At 37.8% G+C, this 22,839-nt stretch overlaps 1 protein-coding gene across 4 annotated transcripts in view; it reads left to right on the top strand.

The window, feature by feature from the left end:
• CNOT4 (CCR4-NOT transcription complex subunit 4) overlaps nt 1–22,062 on the top strand; it is a 150,999-nt gene extending 128,937 nt beyond the window's left edge. For 2 of the 4 annotated variants that reach the window (XM_070423958.1, XM_070423957.1), the window contains exons 11-12: nt 20,559–20,771; nt 21,421–22,062. In XM_070423958.1, coding sequence (XP_070280059.1) covers nt 20,559–20,771; nt 21,421–21,719 — 512 coding nt within the window. In that variant the 3' untranslated portion in view covers nt 21,720–22,062. The remainder of the gene's footprint in view (nt 1–20,558; nt 20,772–21,420) is intronic. The other 2 variants (XM_070423960.1, XM_070423959.1) reach the window with 1 other exon arrangement.
• Nucleotides 22,063–22,839: the final 777 nt, after the last annotated feature.

The following is a 22,839-nucleotide window of genomic DNA, read 5'->3' as shown; positions in this document are numbered from 1 at the left end:
AAACAACTTTAAAGCATTGTGTCTGTGCACCTTTTTACTGACATGGCTCCTATTTGTACAGTATTCCAAGCATCTTCAAACTGCCAGAGCTCTCTTCTGTGACACTGGTTTATAGGGAGCTATTCCTACTTACTCCCACAGAGGCATTGCCTCAAAAAGCCAAGAGAAAGGAATGAATTACAGGTGCATTGAAATCTTACAAAATGAAGACTACCATGTTATATGTACATGAAAACTGGGGACATTTTTTCCTATGTTGAGTTTGGATTTTGTTTGTTTGTTTGTTTATTTGATTATGAAGTTTCCCCAAATCTGCTTAATTGACTCTACGAGATAAATACCATATAATTAAAAACAATATTTTTTAAATATCTTATAGAGAGGTGATAACCCCAAACATGACATGTATGTCTTTTTCTACAAAATATGACCAAAGTCAGTTATCTGGAGTCAAGCTAGTCCTTCTGCTCTTTGTGCTGTGTCTCTGGTCTCAGCCTTTTGATCTGAATGAGTCCCTACTGTGTTGTCTCCTTATGCTGAATATATGGCAGTAATATATGCAGGTATCACACATTAAATGTTTAGTGAACTAATCAGACACTATGCTGATACAAAAGTAAAAGTGGGAGTTAGAAGTTATGAGCTTGTTCAAGGACAGGCTTTGTAAGTCTGGGCTCTTATTTTGAAGGATGGCTGAGAATTAGTTGATGAAGGAGGGGAAATACAGTAAAGGGAATAGATTGAACAAAGAATTAGAGATAGCATTAGCATAGTCTGTAGGGTTTGGGAGACAAGGACAGTGAAGAGGAGTTGGACTGGTGTGAGATACACAGGTCATATAGAAAGGTGGGGCAAGTGTGAATAAACCTTGAACGCCAGGAAGAGTTTTGTGATTGTGGTCAATAGTAGAGAACAGTAGTTTCTTTGGTAAAGATGTAACTTGATTGTAGCATTTTAAGAAGATTAATTTGGTAATATCTTTGCTTGAAATTAAGACCAGTTAGCAGTTCTAGTATGTCATTGCTGGCTAACATGGCCTGGACTAAAACAGTAATAGGAAGTGAGAAGAAATTATGAGTTAGAAGTCAGAAAGAACCTAAGAAAAAAACTTTTGGTTTGGTTTGGTCTCCAGTGACCTTTAGAAGTGTAACTTTAATAAAAAGGTTCAGATAAAAACCAGATCTCTAGGATTCATGAGGAAATGTAAGACTATAGATGCAACAGTCATTGAGTACTTAACACATTTGACAACAAAGGGGAAGAGACAAACAAGATGCTAATTAGATGTGTGGTAGATCTTAGAAGGTGTTGCTTGAAGATAAGTGAGATACCTAAGTATTTAAAGGCAGACCATATAGAACCAATTGAGAGGAAAAGATGGACAATGCTGAAGAGAAGAGAAGCTGATCTAGTAAGGTACAGATTTCTATAGGTACTTTGAGGAAGTAAGCCTCTGAGATGAGGTTAAGTTGTGGGTTTAGCTCTAGAGAGGTGGGATATATCTTCCTTATTAGGTGTAGGAACAACCAGAAAATTTAGGAGAGAGAATAGAATTTAGAGAAAATAGGAATAGTAAAGGGGCTCATATCAGTAATTATTGAATGCATGTTGTGTGAGAATGGGGGCAAAAGAGTGAAGTTGGGAGCCTTTAAAGAAAGGAGATTAACTTAATCTGTGAGAATAAGCCTAGAAGGGCATTGGAAAGAAATGAAAGAATTGCTGAGTAAAGATAAGGACCAAAATTTAAAATTTTGAGTCTAAATGTGTATGATTTTGTATTTGTTCTGCTTCAGCACAAAGCATCGGGAGAGGACAAAGCAAATATTAAGAGTTTGGTGTGAAGGTGAAGACAATTTTGAAATACCTAATCTTGTTAAGAAGATTCCACTGAGGCAAGAAAGATCCAGTGGTGTCAATATGTTGAAGAGAGTTCAGTGATTTTAGGTTTCATAGGGACAAAGAGCAGGTATAGTCCTGTTAAGAGAATGTCAGATTCGGAGATTGTGGTTAGTGCGATATCCACTCTGCTTAATGATGAATAAGAACAAAGAAAGGATGGCAGATATATCAACTTTAGGGCTAGAAAGAAGTCTAGCTTTCATAACCCCCATGATCTCTACCTGCTTTCTCCCCAGTCCTTTCTTAAGAGTAGGAAGTTAGAAAGAATTGTTGAAAGAATTATGAAAGAATTGTTGAAAGTATGGTATATGAAAGAATTGTTGAAAGTATGGTATTGCCTGGGGAATCCTGGGTTAGGTTTCCTGTAAGTTGATCATGCAAAGCAAAACTTTGCACAATGGAATAAATATTCCTTTCTCAAAGTATGGTAGGAGGATGTGGAAGCAGAGTGAAGGGGAAGGCCGGGGAAGAGCCGGAGATGAGATTGGACAGGTGGAGGTAAGCCCAGTGAGCGAGGGATTGGTAGACAGACATGTTACATATGATGTGAAGCAGCGGTCGCCAACCTTTCGGGCCTCACGGACCACCAGTGGTCCGTGGACCACCAGTTGGCGACTGCTGATATGAAGGATAGAGACCGAGGGAGTAGGTATGGCGTATGAGTTTGGTAATTACATATTACAGGTATGAACTAGTTTCTGCCAGGCTCACATTTAAACTGGAAAGAAACAGCTTTCTATCTACATAGGGAAAGTGTCTCTTCTTAGTTGGACTAGGTCAGTGATGGCGAACCTTTTGAGCTCGGCGTGTCAGCATTTTGAAAAACCCTAACTTAACTCTGGTGCCGTGTCACAGAAATTTTTTTTGATATTTGCAACCACAGTAAAACAAAGACTTATATTTTTGATATTTATTTTATATATTTAAATGCCTTTTAACAAAGAAAAATCAACCAAAAAAATGAGTTCGCGTGTCACCTATGACACGCGTGTCATAGGTTCGCCATCACTGGACTAGGTAATTCTGCTTCATTTATATAACAAATTGGAATTAAAAGCAGTAGATTGGTGAAGAGTAGAGAAGAGAGAAATTAAGAAATTTCTTATAACTGACTATGAAAACATTGTAACAGTTTTCCCCAAAAGAGAATGTGCCCTGTGAATAGGTGCATACCTTCAAATTGTTAAACTAATCTACTCTTGGTCCTTACATTTTGTATTCTTAGATGTGACCTTTAGGAAAAACTGCTGCAGATGTAGTGGAATAGGGAAGGAGATAAAAGAGATACAGAACACATTTTTCCTCCTTACTTGATTAATAGCAAATATGCCCAATTTGGAAGCACCCTTAATTTTCTGACACTAAAATATTTTAAACTCCCTGAACTTATTTCATATATGTCAGCTGAGATGTCAAGTATGACACTTAAAAATGATAATGCTTCAAAGTATAAGTCATTGTTCAAGAATACTATGTTTGTGAAACCATGCTGATAGAGCAAGAAGCCACTGCTCCTTGGACCTCCTTACTGCCCTATGATTTGCTGCCAACAGTATTATTTTGCTGGGCATGCTAGCCTACGGCTTCTTTAATCAGAAGCTTTTCCTAAAGAATTACTCTTGAGAATTCAGGATTCGTTAAGGAGAATGAAACTTTGTTCCACAGAGTTTTAGAGTGTCTTCCCTTGAGTTATACAGAAATCTGGTTTATAATTATTAGGTTCCTAGAAGTGAGGGCAAGCCTCAGCAATCTAAGCTGCTTGACAATATGACTGAAGTACCTAGAAGTTCCATGAAACCACTGGAAATTATTGAACCAATCCATTTTCCTTAGACCAAACTTCCTACGGTAGCTATTGATTGACTTTCTTCTTGGCCCAATTCACATGTTACAATTATTCTAAAGGTTCCTGGAAGCTCCAAACTAGCCCTGGAATATACTGAACCTAGAATAGTTTTGTTCCAGCTTCTTTTTGGTACTGAGACCCACTGTTGTGCTCTGCTACAAAGGATACCCCCAAAGTACTCCTCTCGCTATAATTTCTAAAGCCTTTACAGCACCCAGTACCTTAAAAAAATGAAGTGAAATTCACATACTATACAATTAATTACTTTAAAGTATACAATTCAGTGGCCCAGCACTGTTCTTTAACTCTCAGTGTTAAAATGGAATAAATAACCCACTCCAAATCCTGAGAATTTTGGCCTATTCCTTGTTGTGGCTTTGTGGTGGTAGCTGCGTCTAAACTCGGTGTCTCATCTGGTAGGCTGAAAGGCAGATAGTACACCTTAATGTATCTCACACTTCTTCACTGGAGTACTTAAACTGTGGATCAAGCAACTTTTATACCCCACTCTCTCCTAAAAAGGAGGTGTGTGGGGCGGGGAGGCCAAAGAGCTGTAGACAAGAGACCTCAAGATACTTCCTTTCCTGAGTGGGTAAAATGTTTGAAACAACCATTTCAATAATTTTGAAATGACAATAATGGTATTTCTGTCTTCATGACATTTGATTAGTGTTATGTGAAAGAAAAGGTTTGCTTAGCAAAGTTAAAGTGTAAGCCTAGTGTTGTATGAGTATGTGGTTGAATGTGTGTATTGGGTTATATATAGTAATTTTCAATTAAATCCTCCACTTGGTGGATGGAGCAGAGGAAAAAGTGTTAGGCCATCTCTGTGGCTTTTCATGTTTTTATTCCTGCTGTATTCTGATTAAATTATATGTTCCAGATAATGCTATATTTATATTCTGTCTTTCTCTAAGTAATTTTTGAAAGAAATAAAGACCCTATTTAAATGCAATAAGGTTATAATACTGGTGTCACCTTATCCCTGGTCATGTTTTTTCTGAACAAATATTTTCATAGTTTTTTCTCATCAAATTTCACTCTCATTACTAAGAATAGTCATGTCACACTCTTTGGGAAACCCAAAGGAAAGGTTAATAAGAAAAAAAGATTTGTGTTAGAATCATGAAATTTCATAGTATGCAACATAATTTTCAATAATCCTCCTTTGAAAGACCAAGTAATTATAATAAACAAGGCTCAGAAGGATTGTGACTTGCCCATAATCACATTCCAATAACAATGTAAGGTTCTTTTAGCCTTAACCATCTGAATTTGCTTTCATATGTGTAACTCAAGGAGAAAAAATACTTCCAACAGAACATATCCCTTCTCTAAACTTTGTTGTGTCTTACAGTTGGATTATTATAGTAGTTCTTGCAGGTCAAGGGCTTTCAACTGTGAATATCAGTGCAAATAGTGAATTGTAGGCTTTCAAAGTGTCCCATCTGTTGGTAACTATTATCACAGATCCTGTAAGTTGTCAAACCAGCCTTGTGTGAAATGAGGCCCAGTGATTTTGGAGTGACTTTAGTGGGTGGCAAATGTAAACTTGCAGTACTCTTAATGTAGACTTAAAATAATTAGCAATGTCAGAGCTAAAAGAGAAAAACGGGTGGAATTAAATTTACCCAGGATTTTTCTACAGTGCCAAAGAGTGTTTAAAGACTAAAATGCATGACCATAGACTGGTGACATCTCTAATAAAAAAGCTTATATTAATGGCACCAAGACGTACTGTACCCACACTAAAGGTGTGATCTCAGATTCATCTTTGAAGAGCTTCTATATGCTACACCATGTAAAATGATAGCATATCTGCTGATTTTTTTTAATCAAGAAAGTCATTTTCAGCATAATGAAACAAAAGGAAAGCTCCACAAGGATTTTAAAGATAATATCATCACCATGTCCAAGAAGAAATGCAAGAAAGCCGACTGCCATCAACTTTTATAGCCTAGTGCTGTTACCTAATATGGCGAGATCTTATCCCAAGGACTGGACTAGTATTTACGCTCTGCCAACAGTCTTGCATACTGAAGTCATGTGTCGACGAGCAGAACTTAGTGACCTGGAACATTACTGGGATGTTTTTAAACATTGTCATTTTACATGTTGACATTTGCAAGAAGACTGACACCCTGAAGCTGTTTATTTTCTTTATTACATCTACAAATTGAGTATCCAGCTAAAGGTAAAGGAGGTCCTGGGTTATGACTTCAACTAAGTAGGAAAGTTTCTTATTGGCTTTAAGCTGAGTGTTGGGCTACATATTTTGTTCCACTTGTGTTTTTATTATATGATGATGGATTACTGTTATATGCCCTAGCCCCTCACCTCCCATTTAGGGTAAGATTTGGTACCAGTTATGTTTCTTTTTACTCCTAAACTGTTGACATTCACTATTGACTAATGGTAGTCTTCCCTAAACATATTTTGCTTGAATTTTAGTGTAGTCAATGTTGCTAGGTATAAACTCCCAAGACCTCACCTGTATTTTAAATGGTAAGTGACTAGAATGAAGCCTGTTACCAAAATAAGCAAAGATCTTATACAATCTCTAAATAAATACACACAGTCATGCATCCTTTGTTTTATAACATGCTTTCAGGTTTTGATTCTTGACCATCCTGAGACCATTCTGTGTGCTCACCTCTCTATCCAGTTATATTTTTCCCCTTTGAACAAAGAAGAAATGGTTTCTTTCTCCATGTAACTTACCACAATTAGGAGGAGTGGTCTTGACTAGATCTTTTTCATAGATTTTTTTTAATCCTCACCTGAGGATATGTTTATTGAATTTTTAGAGAGAGAGGAAGGGAGAGAGAGAGAAACATTGATTAGTTGCCTCATGTATGCTCTCCAACCAGAGATCAAACCCCACAACCCTTTGTGCCCTGACTAGGAATCAGACCCGCAACCCTTTTGGTGTATGGGATATCACTCCAACTTAGCCACCCAGCCAGGCTCAACTAGACCTTAAGGTACACCACCTGTATGATTCCCTGACAGGCCCAAATTTCCCTTTTCAAAGGAGAAAACTCTGTCCCTATCAGGTGGCTTAGTCTCTATGATCAGTTATCTTCCCAGTAACCAGTCTACTACCTTTTAACTATTTCCAGACTGGCTTTTATTTTATATGATCTTATTATTTTCTCTCCCTTTTTAAAAAAAAAAATCAAAACAACAACAGAAAGCATAGGCTGGGTTTTAGAGTAGATTGAATAAAAACCCATGTACTGTTAAATGTCAAATTGATAAAGATTTTTGATACTGTTAAACTATCATTCACTTTCCTCACCTAAGTTATTCTAGCTCTTTGAAAAATCACTTAATACTTCTAGCAATATGACTAAAATTCCATGTTTTACAAATATGTGTAATTTTTCTAATGTAATTTTTTTTCACAAAAAATGTTAGTTCTAGTTCAGTACTAAGCTCTGGCATATAGTGCACTAAGAATTGTAGTTCCTAATTTATATTTGAGAATGTATTCATCTGACTTTCCATCTTTTCTTCCTGCACAGTAAGATTCAACACTGATAATTGATTCTGTTAAAAATCTTTTTCAAATTCAACTGTAATAAATCATAGCTAAGAATGAACACTTAAATAAATGTAAATGATTTTTAAACTGAGGCTCCTGGTAGACTGGTGGTGAACATATAAGTCTTTGAGTTCATCAGAGTCTTGAAAGGACGAATTCTTATTAATACGAATTCTTTTAAAATCAATACATCATTTGAAAATTGGAAGCAAAAAGTTTTTATCTTGCCTAGTATGTGAATAAATTGTAAGGAGGAGAAAAAATAAAAGTCTTTTTTTTAAAATTATACATAGATAAAATAGTTAAATGTCAAATCATAAAAGCTTGTTTTGAAAGTTAAATCTACACAAAACAGTCTCAAAACTAACAACTATCTCTTGGTGAAAAAGAACTCTTAAAGATACATGGTTGGTCTGTTAAGTTGGAAAAGTCCCTCACCATGACTATACCCATATCTGTTTCATTTGGTTTAGTATAAAATAATGAGGAAGTTACTTCATTTCCTGAAATAATTTTTTTCTGAAATTAAGAAATAAAGCAAATTAATTGTTTTAATGCCCCAAAAGATACTTTATAAAAATGAAGCTCATAGCTGGATTATGAAGAATTTGTCAATTAAAATCATGTTTTAGAGCAGAGGTCCTCAAACTACGGCCCGCCGGGTGTTTTTGCCGCCGCTGCCTGTCCTGCTTAGCAGCCGACTCGTCCCGGGCCCGCAGTGCGCATGTGTGGAATGTCTGAGGGACAGTGAACTGGCCCCCTGTTTCAAAAGTTTGAGGACCCCTGTTTTAGAGCATGGATAATTTTAGTTTTCTTTCGGGGGGATTTTGTGACTTTGATAGGAGCTATCTTTCAGAAAAAGATAAGGCTGACTGATCTTCACTGTTGAAATAAAAGTGAGCTGTGTGGTCAAATGGAATAAAAAACTGGGTTTGGTGTTTCTAATAACAGAAAATTTGGGAAATTGTGAACATCAGAAATCTTGGGAATTTCACTAGACACGTAACCACAGAGGATTTGCTGCATAGGAAGAAAAATTCTTTAGTCTGAATGCAAGCCTAAAGAGGAACTCACCCCCATAAAAATATTTTATTGGCGCTAAATAATCAAAAGCTATCACTGACTTGTTCAAAATGGCCAACTTTCAGTGATCCACTAAAGAAATATGAAAACAAAGAACAGCATGATACTGCTGTATAATATAATGGCATCAGGCTCCAGAGAATATGATAGAGTAGACCATTCAATAAATGTCCATGGAATGAACACTAATGGTTGAGAGAGTGATGTTAGTGTATGATTGCTCCTGGAGGCCTGGATCTGCTTTGTGTTACATCTGGACTTTGGGAAACATAATCAGATTCATTTGGACATGAGTTATAACTTGTACTGTGGCATTCAGTGTGAGGATTCCCCTCACTACTCCATGATCATTCCTTTTATTCTGTCTTCATTAACATTGAACTCTGGAAAAACCTCAAGAAAACTCTTGACCTTTCCTTATTTCCCCAAGACCAGCCCAACACTCGCCCTGCACAAACTTTAAAAAAAAAAATTTACCTACTAACAGTTTTCTTAACCTCAGTTTCTCATTTATGATATTCACAAACTCTCTCTCTCTGTATATATGTGTGTGTGTGTATGTTTATATGGAAAAAGTAATACAAAAATAAACTCTTTCACATACAACTGCAAAACTACTTTTCCCACACCCCGTGTATCTATCTGTATACACGTGTACAGATAGATAAATATATATACATCTTTCCCTTAGACATATACCCACAATTCAGAAAGTCTCTATAAAATACCTTTTCTTTCAGAACTCCCTATGGGTAGTAATGAGCTGTTTTGGGAGCTTAATACTTTCCTAAGTAGGGCTAGTCTTTTTTTTTTCTTAATTACAATTTACATTCTATATTATTTTGTATCACTTTCAGGTGTATAGCATAGTGATTAGATAATCATACATTACAAAGTATTTCTCCCGATATTCCCGTACCCATCTGGCACCATACAAAGTTATTACAATATTATTATTATTAATATATATGTTTGTTGATTTCAGAGAGGAAGGGAGTGGGAGAGAGAAACATCAATGATGAGAGAGAATCATTGATCGGCTGCCTCCTGCACGCCCCCCTACTGGGGATTGAGCCCACAGCCTGGGCATGCACCCTTGATCAGAATCGAACCTAGAACCCTTCAGTCCGCAGACCAACCCTCTGTCCATTGAGCCAAACCGGCTAAGGCACAATATTATTGATTATATTCCCTATGTTGTACTTTACATCCCCGGGACTATTTTGTAAGTACCAATCTATACTTATAATAGGCAGTTCTTTAGGGTAACTTGTAATTGTTAAATAATTTTTTTCTCTTGGTTAAAACAATCTTTTTTCCCATTTATACTTCTGGTTAAATATGTGAAAGCAGTTCCAACTTGTAACTTCTAGATGTAGATGAAACATTCTTAGTTCTTTCAACCATTAGACTTAACATGTTTCTAGTTCTCTCTATAGTTCATTTCTCTACACACATTTTCACTTGATAATGGATACTTTTTATAAAATATGAAGCTCACATTTCAGTAATCCAAATGTGATCAGATAATAAGTAGATCTACTTTTTAAGTAAAATCATTATTACTAACTTATATATTCCTTTCAATTTACAGAGTTCTTCTATAAAAATATTTTGTGGGGTAGGTATTATCCCCATTTTGTAAGTGAGAAATGGAGGCCCCTGGTGTTTATCATTTGTGATTTGCCCAATGTCTAACAATTGCTAATTTAGACATTGTACATCTATTTATATGGTCCTAACATTACCTTTTTAAAAGTTCCATTACCCAGTTGTCATATTAAATATTATAAGCCTATTAAGGTCTTACAGGCTAGACCTTTTTTCATACACATGACTAGTTGGATTCTTCCATCCTGTGCTTTCCTAATGCATTTTTAAAAATCTGAATGTATATCTTAATTTTTGTGTGTTTGGGTTTGATGTAGTTAAGGGTGTATCCTGTTTGTATATCATCATCTTACAAATTTGTTTTGTGAAAGAACTATCTGATTATAAATGATACTAATGATAATTAAAAGCATGGAGTCAAAAGACATGCCAAGCAGTAGTTCAGAAACTTTTAGGCTGATATTGTGTGCAAATCCATTTAAACACTGTTATCCATGCTATACTTTACCATCTTATCCCAAAGGTTACCATCACAAAACTTACCAAAAACTGTTGAATTCAAGATATATTTGTGATATCCTAGGAAATCTACCCAAAGAATAAATTACTTTGATAAGATTGGTTCTTCATGGAATTGCATTTTGGCTCTCATTGATCACTCTGTTCTTTGCTTTATGGAATTTACGTGTCAATGGGATGGGAATGGAGCTAGCTGCAAAGTCTCTGGGTTTGGGCATGCAACAGAAGAGGAGAGGAAATGGACCCTGGGATATAGAAGGAGGACATTTCCAGTGGGAAACTATTGTCAATAGAACCTGTCTCCATGACTACTAATTCCACTTCAAAATTAAAGTTTAACTTCCTGTGTATTTCTGTTAGAAGGGAACCAAGGTTCTAGCCAGAATGCTACATATTTCCCATGGAAAATGCCTCCAAATACAAGCCATAGAGCAGTGCTTGCTTAAACCTATTATTTCATTATTAATTTCTAAAGAAATCATCCAGCTCCTAATCTGCTTCAGAATTCCCCAAGAACTAATTACAAGCATGCAGCTTCTGGAGTCTGCCATTCCCTCCTTTTCTGGCACTTCTCAACAATGGTTTTGTGATCACATCTGAGGATTAATTAATACTTTGGGGTAGAATTCACTTTGCACCTAGAGAGTTTAAACTCATTTCAATTGAGATTTTTTTTTTTTTAGTATTTTGCATCTCTACTGACAGTTCTCTTCTGTACATTGCTTAATCAGTCCTTTCTGGTTTGAGGATTGTGTGCTCTTTTATAAAGAAGATGGAGGGAAGCAAAATGAAGATGGAACCAAATAGCTGGGTCTTCCTTCTCTCGGGGCTTAACATTGTGATATCAGGCTGAGTGTCGACTTTCTCTAATTTTCTGCTACTCAAATTTAGCTTTTTCTTGCCTTCAGCATTTTCCACAAGCTTCAGTCATTATGGAGTCTGATTTTAATCCTCAAGGATTATGATACTCTTATACAGGTAGGTTATATACCTCCATCCATCTTTTCTAAGCTTTTCAAAGATTCTCCCTGTTCAAAAACTGCTTGCTTTATGTTTCTCCCCAGCTAGTTTTCTTTACTAGAATTAATTATTGCATAGTCAGACTGTCATATTTTAGCATTTTCTGTGCTCTGAAGCACTGCTCTCTATAACTGTGGGACCACCCTGGCCCATTTTTTTTTTTTTTTTTTTTTTTTGGAAAGCTGTTGTCTTAAAAAAAAAACAAACAAAACTAGAAGCAAATGTTTAGGGCTATTTATTTAGGAAACATAAATACCTCTTTAGGTTCTGCTCAGGAACTGTTCACTATATACAAAGAGAATTAAATCAAAGAGAATTAAACCAAGGCCCCTTTCCTGGAGGAGCTCACAGTCTAGCCGGAAAAACTATGTTGCCCTGGCTGGGTGGCTCGGTTGGTTGGAGCATCGTCCCATGCACCAAAAGGTTGTGGTTTCGATCCCCGGTCCGGGCACTTTAGGAAGCAACCGAGTGATGTTTCTTTCTCCCTCCCTCCCTACCCCCAACCCCACCCCCTCTGCCCTAACTTGTTAACAGGTGATTGCAATTCACTGTGGCAATTTCAAAAGTAGCCAGCATGCCTGCCATCCAAGAACTCAAGTCTAGTTATTCAGTCTTTGCTTCTGTAAATCTTAAAATTATCTCATATACTTTTAGGGCTTCTGTTTACAATAGGCAACCAGTTCTTCATTGGTCACAAGCCCAGAATAAAAGTTTCCCTCCTTGTTTTCACTTCGGGAAAATGAGGTATTAGGAAGTTAATTTTACCAGGTTTATTTTATTCTAGCACATTTAGATCTCAGAGATGTTGGGTGGTTGACACCCTTTGTGTGTCTGCAGTTTTGTAATTTGATTTGGTGAAGTCATATCCTGCTGACCTGTGTATCCCCTCCTGGACAGTGAGCTCCCGGTCATCCTGCATGTGCTCACCAGGCTGTGCTCACTCAAATGCGCTCCATGCTTCCACCTTCAGATTGTATACGTTCCCATCCTTGAGCTCTGTTGCTCGTATATTCTGTCTGGTTCAGGTTCCATCTTATCCACATTATAATGCTTCTTTTCATTAAATTTTAAGTTTACTCCCGGCCAGCGTGGCTCAGTGGTTGAGTGTCGACCTATGAACCAGGAGGTCGGGTTCAATTCCCAGTCGGAGCACATGCCCGGTTTGCGGGCTTGATCCCCAGTGTGGGGCATGCAGGAGGCAGCCCATCAATGATTCCCTCTCATCATTGATATTTCTCTCTCTCTGTTCCTCTCACTTCCTCTCTGAAATCAATCAAAAATTTTTTAAAAAATTTTTTTGAATTCCCCTTTTCCTCATTCTTTATAAAGCTTTATATAGGGACATTTTTCATAAGTCTCCCCTCTCCCTTTAAAAAAAAAAAAAGATTCTGCCTCCTTAGATCCTTCATAAGCAAACATCTAGATGTTTTCCTGGTTCCCAGTAGTTGATCTGACTCTCCCCCCAAACAGAACTTTGGATCCCTGTAGGAACATTCTAGAAAAGTACACAATGTGCAAAACACATCTACTTATATTTTGAAATGTTCCTATTATATTTTGTGATTAGCATCTTCTGCTGCTCTCTGTTCTGTGTGGAATCACCTTTCCCTCTTCCATTTCAGCTTCCCTTCCTCTGAGCTTCTCCAGTCACCATTTATCCTGCATGTAAGGTGGCAGAATTGTTCACCTTTTCTTTATGCCCCTTCATACCAGAATAGCATTTATCATCACGTAGTGTAGTTAAACATGTCTGTCCTCCCCTCCTCTGGGAGTCCTGCCAGCACAAGGACTGGTTGGTAATGTGCTTGGTGGTGAGAAGAAAAGCTTTGGAGTCAGACTGGGTTTAGTTACTGACTTTGACACTTTTAAACTGTACAACTTAGGGCAAATTCTTTAAACTACCAGAGCCACTTGGTCTCCTCATTTGTAAAATGAAGCTGATACTTGGCCTATGGGATTGTGGGTACTAACGTAATCCAGTTCATTAAGTGCATGGTGAGTCAATGAACAGTGTCTAGAGTAGAAAAATGATAGAATGTAGTTAGTAGATTTACTTACTATCCTGTATACATAATATTAGAATATCTTTTTTAGCCCAGCTGGTGTGGCTCAGTGGTTGAGCATCGACCTATGACCCAGGAGGTCACCATTTGATTCCTGGTCAGGGCACATGCCCGATTGCAGGCTCGATCCCCAGTGTGGGGTGTGCTAGAGGCAGCTGATAAATGATTCTGTCATCATTGATGTTTCTGTGTCTCTTTCCCTCTCCCTTCCTGTCTGAAATCAATAAAATATATATATATATTTAAAGGGTACCTTTAAAAAAAAAACATTTAAATAATCTTGGTGTGTTGGATTTTTAATTGTATTGCTTATGTTTTGACATCTCAAGCATATTGGAAAACATACTTATTAGTTATTTTCCTTCGGTTTACATGCAGAGAAGCTTTTTGGTTCCTAAAATTTAACTGATTGCTGCTTTCAAAACGATTTGCATCTCTTTGGAGACACCCCCATTTGATTCGTGGCATTATAGAGATATGAGTTAAACAGGCTTTTTGGGCAAAGTGATTTTCCAGCTCCTCAAGTTGGACCTTTGCTTCAGCAGATTTAGCAGATGTCTTGAAGCATGTCAATTTCTGAGATGCTGAGTGACATGCTGAAGAATGTACAGAATGTCTCCTCGCAGAGCTTTCAGTTGCGAGGGAGAAGAGATGAGTTCCGTGTCCACGTAAACCGTACTATAGCTGTCACAGCACAGTTAGCTGCCAAATGAGTGTGGTTCAGGATCTGAGTGGAAGAGAAAAGACTTAGACTTTTGGAAGATTGAGTAAAAATTCATTGAAGAGATTGGGAAAGCATTCTAGACAAGGAAAAAGGCAGAAAGTAGAGACAGTCTAGAAAGTACAGGTCATATGTAGCTGATCCGTACGGTCTCTTTTTTCTTGTTTATATCTTTTCTGCTTCCTTCTAGTGAGAATAAGTTTTACTGTTCTTTTTATTACTTTTTTCAGTTCTTCTGTTCTCAGAACTTTCTTTTATTTGAGTTCTAAGAATTTTTCACTTAGTATAATAATCACTATTTTCAGATCTGTTAAACTCTTAAGCAAATTTGCTCTGCACTAGTGGTCTACTTGCTTTATAATCCTAGATTATATGCACTTGCAACATAATCCTAGAAATTTGAGTGGAGAAATGTTAAGTAGAATAACATTTTTTTCATAATCTGATTTTATAAGCCTGTTTTAAAGAATTCATTCACATAGTATTCACTTCCCCTGCAAATTTTAGTTAAATTGAACTAATTTTTTTGTGTACAACATGTCTGTGTCATAAAGACTTTTAAGTTCTCCGATAGAGGTTTTGTGTGCTCTTTAAAGTTTAGTTTGACATATAGGACAAGCGTAATTTGTTTATATTTGAGTTGCTAGAGATACGTTGTTGAAGTTTGAAAAAGTAGCTTATGCTTTCTTAAAATCATTTACTGGTGGAGATGTCCCCAGCCCACAATTGATAGGAAATAGTATATAGCCGGAAGAGGTGTGGAGGTGTGTTAGAGAAGGGCACGGTGCTGACACAGGCTGTGTCCTGGATCCTTCTGAAAATGCAACCACTGCCTCCTCGTAAGTAGTTGAACTAGTCTAGTGTTGGATAAAAATACCAAAGGTAGTTTCAGCTTACGGGTTTTTCAGGCGTAAGGGTATATGTAGTAACTAAACAACTCCATGAATGAATGATGGCTACTGTTCTTCACCCACCAGCACATTCTCATGCGAGTGCCTAAGTGGCCTCTCTTTTTACCAAAGTTTTAATAATATTCATTAAAAATGTACAGCCCTAGACATTTTCTCGGATGCTTTCTCAGATTGTAATTGTTGAACTTTTCTGGTGTTTGCATTGTCTCGCTGTCAAGATGTTAAGCTCCGTGAGAAAAGGATTCATGATTTAAGTGCTTTGTCCTTGCGCACTTTTAGGAAATAGTTGCTTTATCTTGGCAGTCTTAACTTATTCATGTTATAATAAGTTTTGTTGTTACTAAAAACTAGATTTGTCATCTTGGTGTGTGATGATCGATTTGTTACAGACTTACCATAGTTTTTTCTTTAATAAAAGGTGTGCTAAGCCGAGTAGACTGAAAGTACACTGCCACTTCTTACACACTGGTATGTGAGAGTGTGATATGTAGCATCTTGAAAGTACTTTAAGTTCTATGCAGAAAAATAAAACTACAAACAACTGGACCTGCTCTCCTGCCCTCACATGATTTAGAACCAAAACCAGTGTGTTGTTGTACATATTTGAAAATGATAAATTAAAATTAGTTTTTGACATCACAAAACATTTAAACATATTAGCAATCCTTTTAAAATATGCAATCCTTCCCTAATGTATTATACTACTACTAATTACTTTAAAAGTGAAATCACTCGTTTTAATATAAAGTATGCTTAGTAACTTGATTTTCATCAAGTTGCTTGGTCTTGTCTAGTCTTTCTTGTGGAAAGTTTCAAGTGCTTTCTCATATCTTATTTGTCTTTGCAATACTTTGGTGACGAGAAGCCTTATTACATAGACTGACTACACAGTACTTCCGTGGTGTGCTGGGTGTCATCCCTTTCAGGGAGGAGACTGTTGTGCCTTGGCTTTTTGGAAAATTGACTATCTGTTCAGTATTGAGCACTAGAGAAAAAATTGTTAGACATTGATCAGATAATAAATGGGCTTCACATTACTTTCCCTTCTCTTTATCTTTCTGAGAGAGTAAGGCAGATGTTATTTCTGCTTATGCAGTAGGGTCCTCAGACATTAACAGAATGACTTACATGCCCAAAGTGATATTAATAATTCGTGTGGAGCGGCCTTATACAATACCACTGCAGTTTTCAGCCCAGAGTCTCTCCATTAGACCCACTGACTTGTACATATTGAATTGTACCTCAGTGTGAAGTCCTATACAAATAATGGAGAATGAAGTTGCATCAAGTTGAGTCTAGTGGTCAAAGTCCTGGTACTGTTTGAAAGAGAAATTGTATTCGAGTGGGATTACTTAGAGCCCCAGAAACAAAGGAATCTTTCTTTGTGTCAGCGGTTCTCAACCAGTAACGATTTTGCCCCCCAGGAGTCACTGGCAATCTGTGGAGACATTTGGTGTTGTCAAAGCTCGGGTGTGGATGTGGGGGGGTGTGCGTGTGCGTGTGCCTGTGTGCTACTGGCATCTAGTGGGTAGAGACCAGGAATGCTGCTAAACATCCTACAATGCCTGGAACAGCCCCTACAACAAAGAGTTAATTATATAGTCCAAAATGTCAGTAGTGCCATGGTTGATAAATCCTGATGTTTGTGTTTTAAGGAATGGAATTAACTGAAGTCCTAGAAGCTAAAATGAACTTGGGTCAGAGGCAGGGAGCAGGTAATGCATTTCAAGTGCACTGGACCGAGAGGAGCTATTTTGATGGTGTTAAGAGTTAGTTAATTTCCTTTCTCTCGCCCTTTCTTTGTGCCAAGACTTGGCACAGCAATAGTGGAGAAAACAGTGAAGAAACTTCTTTTTCTTCTTCTTAAGTACTTGGAACAGCGGTCCTATTCCAAGAACTGAACATGACAGTCACTTTCCCATGACACTTGCAGCTTCTCTGTAAACCACGCACCCATGCTGTAGGCTCCCAAGCAGTTTAGGGCACGTGACTATTTTTTGGCAAGATTGTACAAGTGATAGACTAGCTAATTTATTTTCCAAAGTCTTATAATCATAGTTCACCTGAGAGGATCTAAGTTTCTCACTGTTCCTATATCATGTGCCATATGTGAATTTTTTGACTGACATACTCCTGCTTGATTTTATTAACAGCAGAGAAACAATGATCTTTTTTAAAAATAGACTTGAAATTTTAGAGCAGTTTTAAGTTCACAATAAAATTTAGGGGAAATTTACAGTTCCCAAATATCCCCTAACAAATGCCTTTTGACTTCATTGTAATACTAATTTTCAAATAAAGTTTATATAAATGCAGTGTTATTCTGTTAATGCAAAATGAAAGAAAGGTTTCTTATCCTTGGTTCCAGTTCTCACTAAATGTAAAGCAAAATTAAGGAGAAAATACGTCTTGGTGAGTTATGGGTATTTACTTTTTTCCCTACTTAGTGGAAGAAAGAGGCTCAAATCATCTTGCATAGCTTCTTATTGATTCTGCCTACCTAGTCAAGACCACTCATCTTCTTCAAAAATTTCCCACAGATTTATACATCATCTTTCTTTTTTTTTTTTTTTTTTTTTTTTTTTTTTAAATATATTTTATTGATTTTTTACAGAGAGGAAGGGAGAGGGATAGAGAGTTAGAAACATCAATGAGAGAGAAGCATCGACCAGCTGCCTCCTGCACACCTCACACTGGGGATGTGCCCGCAACCAAGGTACATGCCCTTGACCGGAATCGAACCTGGGACCCTTCAGTCCGCAGGCCGATGCTCTATCCACTGAGCCAAACCGGTTTGGCGATACATCATCTTTCTTTACCAGGGGGATTTATTTCCCTCCTAGGAGGTTTTCCTAGTTTTCTAAAGTTCAGTTTCTGGATCATTGAAACTCCTAACTTATTCAGTGTGATGATGTTACTGCTTTAGAGGTTGAATGTACCATAGCCACCAAGCCTTCCTGTAATTGAGGGTATTCTAGGACCTTATCAGTGTGATCTTGTTAGTGTCTCATGCAGTGAGAGCTTAGGGCATATTGATGACTGCGTTGTTGAGTAGAATTTTCCCCAACCTCCTGCGAAGTCCAGTTGGTTCTTTCAGCCAAAATATTGCTCTACCCTGTTTATCATGGCTAATGGACATATTATAACGCTGCTGTGTTTCTTTTTGCTTCCTTTAAATCATGGGTTTCATAGGTCCCTGGGTTTTACCCTTAAATAGTTGACCCATTAAAAAGTCAATTAATGGTCTATACAAGAGAGAGAGTTGGTGTTATTTAAAACACAACTCAGGTACAGTCTAGATTCAAGGCCTCTTGTGACCTTGGGCAAATTATTCTGAAGTCTGTTCCTTTACCCATTAAATGAAAAGTATTCCTCCTGCTCTGCCTACTTTACAACAAGAAGACCAAATGAAATAACTGACTATGAGAGTGCCTTATAAGTTATAAAACACAATGAAAATATGTAGTAGGATGTAAATAGAAGGGTGAGCTTTAGGAAATTGCATTGATTGTTAAATGGCTGTAGGTTGAAAGAATTTATTTTCCCTTCTATTGACATGTCTACATGGTGTAGATTGCCTTTTCTTCACCTTAGTAAATTCAGAGATGACTTTTGTTGGGTTTGGTTATAGGTTTTTGTCTTTTAAAAATAAGATTAAATTATTCACTTGTTAAAAAAAGGTATTTGGCATAGATCAGTGATTGGTGCAAAACAAAATTCTGAATTCACCAAATAGCATAGACTGAGCCTGTTACATCATCGTCATCATCATCATCATCCATGGGAGTTGCTAATCAATTCTATAGGACCAGAAATAATTTTCTAGGCTCTTCTCAAAACCCCCAGGTGGTAGTTTGACCTATACTCCTATTTTCAAACAGTTATTCTAAGCAATAGTTTACCCTTTCCCCCAACCAGTTAGTTATACTGTGTGGATTCTGGATGGTGGTAGATCGTTTGGTACAATTTATAAAAAGCCTTTTATATTGACAGTGTCTTAACATATTTGATGCTGTGGGAACTATAGGACTCCAGGACTGGTGTTTTAAGTGATTGGTAGAACTCTTGGAGCAGGGTAGGCAGACTGTGCTGAAAATTACTCCATCGGAAAGGTAGCTTAGCCCCTGCCTCTTTGGTCTTTGTGACTAATGGAAAAACACTCTCAAATTCAAAAGCCTAATCATTACTGCCTTTCTCCTCTGAGACGCATTACCAGTTTTATAATCAGGAAGAACTTAATTACTTTTTCTTTTTCTATTGCCTTATGTTTATTCGTCATAAAATTATTTTTATTCCTTTTAACGAGCTCAGAAATAAGCTCATCTATTGAACTTTGCAGGCTTCCTTTTTTTAATAGAATAGATCAGCTCAGCTGGCTAAATGCCTCGCTAACAAACTTCAGAGCGTAGCTGGAACTAAATTGTACTCTGGCGCACAAAGACTTTAAACTGGATTATTGATTTACAAACGCAGAAGCGGGAAGCGGCTGTAAGGACAGGAAGCTCCCTCTCCTGATCCTTGAGCAAGTTTTTCCTAACGTGTTTCAGGGGCTCTGAGCTCATGAGCAAAATCCTAACCAAGTTTATCTTGCTAGGACAACCTATTTTATTTTATTTTATATTAAATTTATTTGGGTGGCATTGGTCAACATGATCATATAGGTTTCAGGCATGGGTTTCTGTGTTGCAAGATCTACATATTGCACTGTGTGCCCACCACCCAAGTCAAATCTTCTCCTGCCACCATATATTAAGGACCCCCTTCTCCTTCCACCCCCTTTCCTCTAGCAACCACCACGCTGCTGTTTGTGCTCATGAGTTTCAGTTTTATATCCTACATATGAGTGAAATCATAAGGTTCTTAGCTTTTTCTCACGGACTTATTTCTTTTAGAATAATATTCTCAAAGTCCATCCATGTTGTTGCAAATGGCAGTATTACATCCTTTCTTATGGCTGAGTAGTATTCCATTGCGTATATGTACCACATCTTCTTTATCCAGTCCTCTATTGCAGGGCACTTTGGTTATTTCCATGTCTTGGCCACGATGAATAATGCTGCCATGAACATAGGGGTGCATATATCTTTGTGGATACATGTTTTCGAGTTTTTTGGGTATATACCCAGGAGAGGGGTTACTGGGTCATATTGAAACTCTATTCTTAATTTTTTGAGGAATCACCAGACTGCTTTCCATAGTGGTTAGGTCAACCCATTTTAAATGCTCCATAGAGAAAGAATAATTCTTCTCCCGCTTAACCACTAAAGAACCACATCTGTTTCTAACGTCAGCTTTTTATTTTTTTTTATCTTTCATTTTTTGTTGGTAAATCTCCCAGACAACAGCAGTTCTGTAGAGAGTTTAAATATGAAGGAATGGCAGGACGGGCTCAGGGCACTTCTACCCAACATTAACATCAACTTTGGTGGACTGCCCAATTCCTCCTCCCCCTCCAGCGCCAACCACAGTGCACCACCGTCCACCACTGCCACCACCGACAGCCTGAGTTGGGACAGCCCTGGCAGCTGGACAGACCCAGCCATCATCACAGGTAACTTTCTCGCTCCTTCAGCTCCACTGACTGCCATCGGTTTGGTTTTTCGCACAGACTAAACTAAAACAAGTCCCTTCACCATAAGCTGCTTTTCACAAAGCCACACGCGTGGTGGCTTGTTCCGTTCTCAGGGGTGCAGTCTCACTAACTCTGTTGGCCCAGTTGTGTAATAAGGCGCTTGGTGCCTAGGTGGCTTCTTTTGGTGTAAGTAGGTGCTACCGTCTGCAGCATGTGTATGTGTTTTAGGCCTCCGAGTACAATAAGGATCTGACTTACCCTCTTAAAGGAACATACTCCACTTTTTAAAAATAAAGCTCTTTATTATAAGGCTATCTTCTTTACCGATTCCGAGTAGAGGAGAAGCACAATTGGGAAATAACGTCATGCAATTTGGGGGACTCGTTTCTGCACCTCTGCCTCTAACAGTGGGGGACAGTGTGTAGTGGAAGAGGAGGCACAGGTTTCCGTGACAATAAATCATGGTCGTTGTGGGTGGAGGGAAAATTGTAATTTTTTTCTTTTTTTGCGGGGGGTGGGGGGGAGGAATGGAACTAATCACCTTAAACATTTTTTGTTGTTTGACGAATTTCCTATTCTTTCTGCGCAGACTCACCATTTTCCCTCTTGTTTTCTTTTCTCTCCTTAGGTATTCCAGCCTCTTCAGGAAACAGTTTAGACTCTCTTCAAGACGACAATCCTCCACACTGGCTAAAATCCCTTCAGGCCCTCACAGAGATGGACGGCCCCAGCGCCGCTCCGTCACAAGCCCACCACAGCGCCCCCTTCAGCACACAGATCCCCCTGCACAGAGCCAGTTGGAACCCCTACCCTCCTTCAAATCCTTCCAGCTTCCACTCCCCACCCCCAGGCTTTCAGACAGCCTTCAGACCCCCTAGCAAAACCCCCACAGATTTACTACAGAGTTCAACACTGGACCGCCACTAGGGAAAGAGGAGACACCATTAGAAAATGCAGGATTGTCCCACCCTGTTTTCTCCCTCTGCTCACCCACAGCTCCCTTCTCATCTCTTAAGTTCTGAAGAATCCAGTTCCTGATCAATTTTTTTTCTCCCTATCCCCAGATGCAATGCGATCACAGGGTCATGACCATCTTTTGTTTTAATTGTAAAAGTTTCTGTTGATCCAGCATTTGAATGACACTGTTGAATGTTTCCTAAAAATGCCTTTCTACGGAAGAAAAAAAAAATCAAAGGGCAGTCTCGATACTTAGAAAATTACTGTTTGTCTGTTTCGCATAATAATGACATAATCTGCTTAGCAGAAAATGACGATTAATCTATAGAAAAGGTCAAGTAAATGCACTGTCAACCCCAGAAGTTTGAAAACCGGGTTAATAGAAATGAGATTGCTAAACGCATGATGGAAAGCGTGGACCTGGCAGCCATCTTGTATTCAGCTTATCACTATTGCAGGGAAAATGCTTTTTAAAATTTTATTTTATTTTTAATTCTTTTGGCAAATTGATGGAATGGACTTGATTGTGTTGTTAAGCAAAAGAATTTATTGGAAGTTGATGGAAAGACAAATTGATCTGTAGTAGTAACTGGCCAGTTGCTAAGAGTTTATAAGGAGGGGAGAAATGATTTTTTTTAAGGAGAAAAAAAATTTTTGGCTTTATATTTAAAGTAAATTCAAATGTTTTAAAGAAAAAGAGTATTCACAGATTTAATACCTATGTATAACGTAAGAGCTGAAATATAAGTGATTTCTTCAGTCTTTCTCATCTGTCCGAATCTTTTTTTCTTTGACCTTGAATTCACCTGACTAGGGCACTGAGATAGCACTGCTCTGGGGCCATCTGATCACCACAGGAGCAAATCTCCGACCTCCCTGCCTGCAGCTTTTACTTAACCCTGTAGTTTTGGACATGTGTGCAGTATTGAAAAGACAGGAGAAAAGAAAACAGAAACCTGGTTATAACCTGACGCTAAAACTAAAACCAAGAAAATGTACCTCTTTCTTCAGAATTAAAACTAAAATCTTAAATAAAACAGAAAACTTGATGATGACCCTTGGGCTGTTCTTGTTTTTTTGTTTTGCTTTG

Source organism: Myotis yumanensis, unplaced genomic scaffold, assembly GCF_028538775.1.
Source record: "Myotis yumanensis isolate MYYU_CA2020_CCGP unplaced genomic scaffold, mMyoYum1.0.hap1 SCAF_9, whole genome shotgun sequence".
Taxonomy (NCBI): Eukaryota; Metazoa; Chordata; class Mammalia; order Chiroptera; family Vespertilionidae; genus Myotis; species Myotis yumanensis.
This window is presented reverse-complemented; position numbering and strand designations above follow the sequence as displayed.